The 10,426-nt window shown below is 38.7% G+C and overlaps 1 protein-coding gene across 5 annotated transcripts in view; it reads left to right on the forward strand.

The window, feature by feature from the left end:
- Positions 1–271: 271 nt before the first annotated feature.
- Positions 272–10,426, forward strand: part of HAT1 (histone acetyltransferase 1) — a 66,592-nt gene continuing 56,437 nt past the window's right edge. For 2 of the 5 annotated variants that reach the window (XM_002923905.4, XM_034654741.1), the window contains exons 1-2: positions 272–352; positions 2,774–2,878. In XM_002923905.4, the coding sequence (XP_002923951.1) occupies positions 346–352; positions 2,774–2,878 (112 nt within the window). In that variant the 5' untranslated portion in view covers positions 272–345. Of the gene's footprint in view, positions 353–405; positions 635–2,424; positions 2,446–2,773; positions 2,879–10,426 lie in introns of those variants that run through there. The other 3 variants (XM_034654738.1, XM_034654737.1, XM_034654740.1) reach the window with 3 other exon arrangements.

Here is a 10,426-nt window from a genome sequence, read left to right on the forward strand (position 1 = left end):
GGTACTTATATCGTTCAAATCCAACCCTAAAGAAACTCTCCACGGGTGAGCCAGAGAGCATCTTAACATAGACGGCCCCTTACGCAGCCTCCTCCTCGGGTTCGGGCCTGTGAAGTGGCTGACCGCACTCGCCGTGGCTAGGCAACGGTCGGAGCATTCCCCGCAGTGTCAGCCCCGCCTCTGGAGGTGCTTCTACCTCCCGGCGCCTCGACTCTCCTCTTCTCATTGGCTAGCGACCTGCCAGAGGTGGGCGGGGGAAATGCGTCAGAGAATGAGCTCACTTCCGGCCAGGGAGCGCGCGGGTTGATTCGTCCTTCCTCGGCCGCGGTTGCTCGCAGCTCGGAAATGGCGGGTAAGTTCCCGGGAAAAGTTTACCAAGGGGAGGGGGCGGGCAGGTTTGGGAAAGAATGCCGAGACCGTGGTGACAGTGCCCGCCTGGAACTTTCCGGCTCCAGCCTGGGTTCCAGAAGGCTTACTTCATCCTGAAAGCACGGAACTCTCAGCCCAGCTCTCTGTTGGCCGCGGTTCGTGCCCCCGCCCCCAGCTACTCGGGGTTCTGTGCCTTCTGCGAAGAACTCGACCCCTGCTGAGGGCCGAAAAAGCCCGGGGAAAGAGTCGCGATTTGGCTTGTAAGGTGCCAGTTGCCTTGAGGCCTGTTTATCTTCTCGTTCCTTTTTCGCACTGCTGCCTCAGCCGCAGTAGCTTGGTTCTGTTCCCGCCAGCTGATTTTAATGTTCACATCGTCCTCCTCTTCCAGGTCTCCCTCCACTACAGACAACTTCGGAGCTCGCGCATTGCTGCCTTGCCCTGCACTGGGGCTCTCCCTTGAACCTTGTCTTCGCAATCGTCTTTTTAATCTTTCACGCTTTAATATTTCTAGGATCGATTTAGATTTTCTTTAAGAAAGATTGTTCTCGAATTCTTCCTTCATCTAAAGTTCTCATAGTAGTTTGTACTAAAATTTGCATGTTCATTCTATTCTTTTTTTTTTTTTGGTCTCTTCAGTTTACACATTTCATAACTAATAATTGCTGTTTTGTACGTGTATTAAGACTGTTTTGGTGTGAGTATATACTTTTTCCAGTTAACTTATCTTTTGGAGTGATGGACAGTTTCTACTTCTATCTTTTCCCAGTGCCTTCATAGTAGTCTTAACTACACTTTTATGGATGTGCTGGATAGGTTATCACGTGAGCTCTACAGATACTTAAAGGAGGATTCTTCTATGAGATAGTGACTCTGGGATCTTGGGAGTACACTGGTAGTATAAAAGATGGGGTACATACGTATTGTGTACGGTTTACATAAAGTAAGAATTACACCTCAATATGAATCTCTGCCTTACCACTCAATAGTTGGGTGCACTTAAGCAGTTAAACCTCTTTCTAAGCCTGAGCGTTTTAATATGAAGTGGGGCTGATATAGTATTTACTTGTCTGATAGATTTGTGGGGATTAAACCAATGTATGATTTCACAAGTTAAATTTTGTTGCTTATGTTATATGTAATTCTTTGGAATGGGTTCTTTTATCTCAATTTTATAGATTAGGTTCAGAGGAGTCAAGTAATGTGCTCCAGTTCTAGGTCACAGATGTGGTAATTAAGTGGTGAAGCCTGGATTTCATTCCAGGAATTCTGACAAAAGACTTAGTCTGTACTGCCTCAGATGTTCCCTATTTTCTGTGTATGTGTGTTTTAATCACTTGTTAAAGTTTGTGGCATGTCACTGTACGTTTCTTTTGTTTCTGCTCATGACTACTTCTTTCCTGAATTTTTATGATTTTTGTGTTCATTTTGTCAGGAGATTTATTGTCATCTTTGCTTGAGAGTTTATCGGGATAATGATTGCTTTCATTTTTAATTATTTGTTATGTAGCCACATTGTAGTAAAACCATTTGGTTGCCAGTAGCCCATATTTTACGACTTTGTACACATATGGTTAAAAAAAAATTTTTTTTTTTAAGATTTTATTTATTTATTCCACAGAGATAGAGACAGCCAGCGAGAGAGGGAACACAAGCAGGGGGAGTGGGAGAGGAAGAAGTAGGCTCATAGCGGAGGAGCCTGATGCAGGGCTCGACCCCATAACGCCGGGATCACGCCCTGAGCCGAAGGCAGATGCTTAACCGCTGTGCCACCCAGGCGCCCCCAAAAAACTTTTTTTTTAATGCAGTGAAAATTTTCTTTCCTAACCCTGTCCCCACTCCTTCTCTCTAATCCTAGAGATAACCACGGTTACCAGTTTCTTGTGTGTCCTTCCTGAGATAATCTATGCATTATCAGTTGATGGTTTTTTAATCTGAAGTACTCTGGGTAGAATTTTTGCAGTATTGGAGATGAAATGCTATTGTAATTATCAAAGGATATTCTCACCTTGTGTCTTGGTGGAGCAGTGGCACCCTTCTTATATTTTGGAAAAGCTGCTTAGATATAAATCCTAGCAGGTAATATATACTAGTATTAACTCTAAAGAAATGTCAGTAGTCATGTTAATTTTTAGATTTACTTATTTATGTAAAGCAAGTCTAACTCATAAGCCTCTGGCAAAAATGATGTTCTTCCTGTTTTATAATGAGGCAGTCATACTCTGGTATATTTATTTAGGATTATATGGAGAGTGATCTGTGCTTTTATGATCTATTAACATATTTTAAATCTTCCTTTTATTCCACTTCTACTTAGAACCCTCTTTGTAGGTTTAAATAGTTTACCTAAATATTTACCTACTATTTAAACCATTTCCAACAAGACCTTTTAAAAACTTTCCCTTAGGATTTGGTGCTATGGAGAAATTTTTGGTTGAGTACAAGAGTGCAGTGGAGAAGAAACTGGCAGAGTACAAATGTAACACCAACACAGCAATTGAACTAAAATTAGGTATGTATGCTGTTTCTAAGTGGTATTATATATGTAGTTTGTGTTCATATATAATCTTTTTTTAAAGATTTGAAGTAGAATTTTATGTAAGAGCAGTTGTTCATGTAAGTGTATGGTTTTCTGTGTGTATTGAACACCTTCAGATTATGTTCAGTCTTCATTTATGTCATGAAGTGCATAGATGTTTAAGAGGTTGCAGAGTTTACATTTAGGAAGTACAGCATGGCAAAAAATGATAGGTGTAAGTGTTCTCAGGCTCTTAAAAATATTTACCTTTACATTTTTGCTTATAAAAATAGTAGGCAGTAGTGTTGGTGAGGATGTGGAAAAACATTCATTGCTGATGGGAATGTAAAATGATGCAACTACTTTGGAAAACAGTTTGGCGGTTTCTTAAAAAGTTAAATATACTATATGACCCAGCAGTTCTACTCCTAGGTATCTACTCAAGAATAATGAAAACATGTCCATACAAAAACTAGTACCTGAATATTTATAGCAGCATTATTCACAGTAACCCCAAAATGAAACAACCCAGATCTCCATCAACTGGTAATAGAATAAACCGAGTATGATATATCTATATGATGGGATACTACTTGACAATAAAAAGGAATGGAGGTGTGATACATGCTACAACATGGGTAAACTCAAAAATATTCTAAGTGAAAGAAATCAGACAAGAACCCCCCCCCCCCATATACAATGTGATTCTATGGGTATGAGATGTTTGGAAAGGCAAATCCAGAGACAGAAGATAGAATGGTGGTTGCCTGGGGCTGACTGTGAAAATAATGACTGCAAATGAGCATGAGATTTCTTTTGGGGACAGTGGCAATATTTTAAAATTAGATTGTGGCAATGGTCACACAATTGTAAATTTACTAAAAATTACTGAATTATATGCTTAAAACAAGTAAGTTTTATGGTATGTAAATTAAACCTCAATAAAGCTTTTTCTTTTTTTTAAGATTTTATTTATTTACTTGTGAGAGAGCAAGCACGAGTGGTGGGGAGGAGCAGAGAGAGGGGGAGAAGCAGACTCCCTGCTGATCAGGGAACCCAGTATGGGGCTCAATTCCGGGACCCTGGGATCATAACCTGAGCCAAAGGCAGATGCTTAACCAACTGAGCCCCCAGGTGCCCCTCAATAAAGCTATTTAAAAAAAAGTTACATGCACATGAATTCTGGTGCCATCACTTTCTATGACTGAGTTTCCTTATCTTATATTGAAGGAATAGTACTTACTTTTTTAATGGTTATAAAGATTAAATGTGAGATTAAGTACAAGTAAAGTGCATACATAAACAGGTTGACTTCCAGAAATTCTCAGTAAATGTTAGTGTCTACTGTTTAAAACAATACAAACATAAGACAAATATAAAGAAGGTGACGAAGAAGGTACCCCTCACTACTAGAGATAATACTTATATAGATTTTTTTGTGTGCATACATAAATTTATTTTTCTAAAACTAGGATCCTGTTTAAGGCTGTGTATATACCTGTTTTTCATAGTGGCTACTCCGCTTTGCATTTCCACCAACAACGCACATAGGTTCCAATTTCTCTATATCCTTGTCAACACTTGTTATTGTCTGTGGATTTTTTACTGTACTTTTTTAACTTTTTTTTTTTTTTTTTAAGATTCTGTGTATTTATTTGACAGAGAGAGAGGCAGCGAGAGAGGGAACACGAGCAGGGGGAGTGGCAAAGGGAGAAGCAAGTTTCCTGCTTAACAAAGAGCCCAGTGCGGGGCTTGATCCCAGAATGCTGGGATCATGACCTGAGCCGAAGGCAGATGCTTAACTACTGAGCCACCCAGGCGCCCCTAAACTATTTTTAAAAATATTTTTAAATTTGACAATGAAAACTGATTTTTAATTCTAAGAAAAGTATATCCTTTATATCTAAAAGAATCAGCCCTTATTTCTTTTTTTAAGATTTTGTTTATTTATTTGACAGAGAGAGAGTACAAGCAGAGGGAGCAGGAGCAGGAGCAGCAGGCTCCCCGCTGAGCAGAGAGCCTGATGCGGTGCTCGATTCCAGGACTGTGGGATCATGACCTGAGCTGAAGGCAGACGCTTAACTGACTGACCCACTCAGGCACCCTGAATCAGCCCTTATTTTATCATATATTGCAAATACGAGTTTTTGTTCTACGTCTTAAAAAAAGGCCCTCCCTTCCCTAAGCTTATAAAGCAGTTTATCCGTTGTTTCTCTAATGTTTTTTGGATTTTTTTCTTTTTTAAATGGAAACTTTTGACTTTAACTTGGTATATAACACATGAGGTAGGAATCCAGCTTTGCTTTCTCAGATGAGTTAACCAATTACCCACCTGCCGGTTTAAGTTGTCTTTTCATTAATTATTTAAAATTTCTTTTTTATCATATTAAAGTATCATATATTCTTGCCCTGGCTTTTGGGCCTTTTCTTTGTTCCTGAGCCATTAGTGCACTGCTGTAATAAATGTTATAATTAAATATGGTGTGACTAGGTCCCCACTTGTTACTCTTTAGGAGTTTTACTAAGTTTTCTCTAATGTTCATCTAGATGAACATTTTACCGAATTCGAAAAAGATTTTTTATTGATTTTTTTTAAATTTGAGATTCTGTTAAATAAGTTTAATTTAGGGAGAATAAAAATCCTTACGTTGTTGAGTCTTTCTAATAGCAAAAATATTTTTCTGTTTATTCAGGTCTTTTTAATGTTCATCTTTTTAAGGAGTTTTAAAGTTTATAGATGATAAACATTTCTTACTAAGTTTATTTCTAGGTATTTCATCTCTGTTATTGCTATTATAAATGAGATCTTCTGTTCCATTATATTTTTCATCTTTATTAATAGCATGTGAGAAAACTGTGGAAAATAATTTTTTTTTTTAAAGATTTTATTTATTCATTTGACAGAGACAGAGAGAGAGACAGCCAGCGAGAGAGGGAACACAAGCAGGGGGAGTGGGAGAGGAAGAAGCAGGCTTCCAGCAGAGGAGCCCGATGTGGGGCTCGATCCCAGAACGCTGGGATCACGCCCTGAGCCGAAGGCAGATGCTCAACGACTGAGCCACCCAGGCGCCCCAAGGAAAATAATTTTTAATTTATATTTTTTCCTTACGTCAAAATCCGGGTTACTTAGTAACTCAAGTTCTGCACATACATGACAGAGCTAAAACTGACTGGGTTATTTCATCATTCTAATCCCTCATAGCTGTAGTAATAACTTGCTTCCTCAGGCCAACCTTTCTTCGTTCCTCCCTTTTTTTCCCAACCCACCTGTCCCAGTGCCTTCCCTTCCATCTTCTCTGGACAAATGTTTATTGAAACTTACTATGTGACAGATACTGTGCTTGGCACATGGGATAATTTGAACTCTTGACTGCATATCCATAATTCCACTAAGGTTTATCCCAAGATTCTTCCTCTTATAGAAGCTGCTTTCACTTCGTGTGTGAGGGATTGACAGACACACTTTTTTTCACAAAGGTTCCGTGCTTTGGGGTAGGTTACTGTAGAAAGAGTGAATCTTTTTTTTCTATATTTCACTTTAACCATTTTTAAGTATATAGTTAGGTAGCATTAATTGCATTCACAATATTGTGTAACCATTAGCTCTATTTCTAAAATTTTTCATCACCCCAAACAGAACCTTGGTACCTGTTAAGCAGTAAATCCCCACTCATTTCTCCCCTCCAGCCCTTGGTAATCTCTAATCTACTTTCTGTCTATGGATTTACCTGTTCTAGATATTTTAAGTGGTATCACAACAGTATTTGTCCTTTTGTATGTGGCTTATTTCACTTAGCATAATGTTTTCAACTTCACTTAGCAAATATTTCATGTTGTAGAGATACCAGGACTTCATTCCTGTTCATGGCTGAATAATATACTGTTGTGTATTTATACCACGCTTTGTTTATTCATCTGTTGATGGACATTTGGGTCTTTTCTACCTTTGGCTATTGTGAATAATGCTATTATGGACATCAGTATATGAGTATCTCTTTGAGTCCCTGTTTTCAATTCTTTTTTTTCAATTCTTTTAGTATATAGCCAGGAATAGAATTAGTGAGTGTATATTAATTCTATGTTTTAACATTTTGAGAAACTGCCAAATTGTTTTAACATAGTAGCTGCACCATTTTACAGTCCCACCAGCAATGTACAATGTTCCAATTTTACCACGTCATATGTTAATGCTTGTTTTGTTTTGTTTTATAGCTATCCTAGTTGATGTAAAATGATATCTTACTATGATTTTGATTTGCATTGCCCTAATGAATAATGATGTTGAGCATCTTTTCATGTGCTTATTGGCCATTTCTGTATCTTCTTTGTAGAAGTGTCTATTCGAATCCTTTGCCTATGTTTTTTTAAAGATTTTATTTATTTATTTGACAGGGGGACAGCAAGAGAGGGAACACAAGCAAGGGGAGTGTGAGAGGGAGAAGCAGGCTTCCCGCCGAGCAGGGAGCCCGATGTGGAGCTCTGAGCCAAAGGCAGATGCTTAATGGCTGAGCCACCCAGGCGCCCCTGCCTATTTTTTCATTGGGTTGTTATTTGGGTTTTTTTTTTGTTTGTTTGGGTGGTTATTTTTTTAAATATTATTTATTTGACAGAGAGAGAGCACAAGCAGGGGGAGTAGCGGAGGGAGAGGGAGAAGCAGGCTCCCTGATGAGCAGGGAGCCCGGTGGGCTTTATCCCAGGACCCTGAGATCATGACCCAAGCCAAAAGCAGACGCTTAACCAACTGAGCCACCCAGGTGCCCCTTTTTGTGTTTTTTTAAAATATATTTTAAAACCTGATAATTTTACTGGATTCTCTGACTTTTTGGGGAGTGGCTTCATGTGATTTTTTTTCAGGCCTTCAACCATATCATCCGATCATTTTCATAAATTAACTTTGTTTTTGATATATATGCCTTTTTTTTTTTTTTAAATATTTTATTTATTTACTTGACAGAGATAGAGACAGCCAGCGAGAGAGGGAACACAAGCAGGGGGTGGGAGAGGAAGAAGCAGGCTCATAGCACAGGAGCCTGATGTGGGGCTCGATCCCATAACGCTGGGATCACGCCCTGAGCCGAAGGCAGATGCTTAACCGCTGTGCCACCCAGGCGCCCCCTTGATATATATGCCTTTTGTTCCTTTTTTTTTTTTTTTTTTTTTTTTTTTTTTTTTTTTTTTTTTTTTTTTTTTAAGTAGGCTCCAACATGGGCTTGAACTCACAACCCTGAGAACAAGACCTGAGCTGAGATCAGGAGTCAGACGCTCAACCAGCTCAGCCACCCAGGCGCCTCTGTTCTCTTTTCATATTGATTGGCTGACACTTTCAGAACATTGTTAAAAAAATGATTACAGTCATCCCTGTTCCTTAATTTAATGAGAATGGTTCTAGTATTTCTCCACTAAACATGATCTTTGCTTTTTACTTTGAAGAATAGTTTGTCTTGTTTTGCAAAGAGTTTTTTTTTTTTTTTTAAAGATTTTATTTATTTATTCGACAGAGATAGAGACAGCCAGCGAGAGAGGGAACACAAGCAGGGGGAATGGGAGAGGAAGAAGCAGGCTCATAGCAGAAGAGCCTGATGTGGGGCTCGATCCCATAACGCCGGGATCACGCCCTGAGCCGAAGGCAGACGCTTAACCGCTGTGCCACCCAGGCGCCCCTTGCAAAGAGTTTTTATTCAAATGTGTATTAGGGTTTATCAAGTGCCATTTTGATTTCCATACAAATAATTTTGTTTATAATATATACATATTTTTATTTAATATATTTGATATAATAGATTTTATACTTTTGTATATCGGACCATCTTTGCATTTCTAAAAGGAATATCAAGATATTTTAATAAATTCATGAAGACTTTTTAAATATTTTTACATTACCACTTAAAGATGAGTTTGGTCTGTGTTTTTCTCCTTTGTATTTACTTTTTAGGGGAGGTGCAGGTCAGCTTTTACATTCTTTGTGACTACTTTTCTTGGCCTTCCTACTTTACCACTTCCACCCTCACCAGTTTTAAAAGCATTACATTTACCTAATGGTAAAGGCTTGAAAGAATTCCCATTAATCATTATGAAGCGGTCCTCTTATGCCATTTTATGTTGTTGTTGTTGTTATTATTTTTTACCTTAATGCAAGTTAGATTGCATTTTCAAGTTTTGTGGTTTCCGTGATACATTTTTGACCCTTCCATTTGCTTTTAAACTGACATTCCTTTTAGGTGTGTCTTTTGGAGACTGCATACTTGGATTTGACTGTATAATTTTTTTTTTACCTAGCAATTTTATTTCCTTTGTATTTATTGTTTGTTGCTTTTGTTACCTCATTTTTCTGTGTTTCCTTGTACTTTCTCATTCCTGTTTCTAACTAATGTGTGTTTTGTTTTCCCTGACCTCTCACTCTCCAGTGCACTGTTTAAATTCTCCTAAAAAGCCAATTAACCTGTTTTTAAAAATAAAGTATATTGTTAGTTCTGAGATAGTCTTTATATTTTAAGTTCATTCACCATTTGCCAAATACTTATTTAGCCATACTCACGTGGCAGGCATTTATCTGGGCACTGGTGATAGAGCAGTTTACAAATAGTTGCCGTCTTCATGGAGCTTACATTCTGGTTATGAGAGACGGACATAAATACATGGAAAATAGTGATTTATGTTACGGAGAAAATACAGGGTGATTAGGGCCTACTGCTAAGGTGACATTTGTGTAGAAAATAAAAGAAATGAATTTGTGAGCAGTGTAGATATCTCAAGGAATAGTGTTAACATGCAGAGGAATGGCAAGTACAGAATGTGCAGAATGTACTGTTCAGGGAACAGTAGGGAAGCCTCTGTGACTGAGAAGGATAGCTTGGGGGGATGACGTGTCTGGAAGCCAAATGATGAAAGTGTTTGAAGGGGAAGGAAGTAGTCAATTATGTCAGGTGTTTTGCTGGTTCTGGTAGTTCTCATAACATAAGTACTCTTGGGATTTAGTGATTTGGTGATTTTTTTTTTCTAAAGATTTTGTTTACTTATTTGACAGAGACAGCCAGCGAGAGAGGGAACACAAGCAGGGGGAGTGGGAGAGGAAGAAGCAGGCTCCTAGCGGAGGAGCCTGATGTGGGGCTCGATCCCAGACCGCCGGGATCACGCCCTGAGCCAAAGGCAGACGCTTAACGACTGCGCCACCCAGGTGCCCCTTGGTGATTTTTTTTTTTTTTAACAAGAGAAGTGATGGAGTCCTAAGATCTTTTTAAAAGCAATTTAAGAGAAATTAAGAAGAGAGAAATTAAAAATGGAGTATAGACTGTTTTGGTTTTGCTCAGAAGTGGAGTTGAGAAATGGGCAGCTAGAGGAAGACACAGGATAAAGTTAGAGGACTTTATTTTTACTTTTTAAAAAGTGATGTACGATTTACATACAATGAAACGCACACTAGGTACATGATTCAGTGAGGTTTGAAGTCCCCCCTCCACATAAATAGCTGTTTTGGGGGGTTTGAACTTAAAAACCTATTTGTGGGAGATTGAGACATGCAACAGATCTGGTGGGCTGCATTCC

The sequence above is a fragment of the Ailuropoda melanoleuca genome, chromosome 2 (genome assembly GCF_002007445.2).
Source record: "Ailuropoda melanoleuca isolate Jingjing chromosome 2, ASM200744v2, whole genome shotgun sequence".
Classification (NCBI taxonomy): domain Eukaryota; kingdom Metazoa; phylum Chordata; class Mammalia; order Carnivora; family Ursidae; genus Ailuropoda; species Ailuropoda melanoleuca.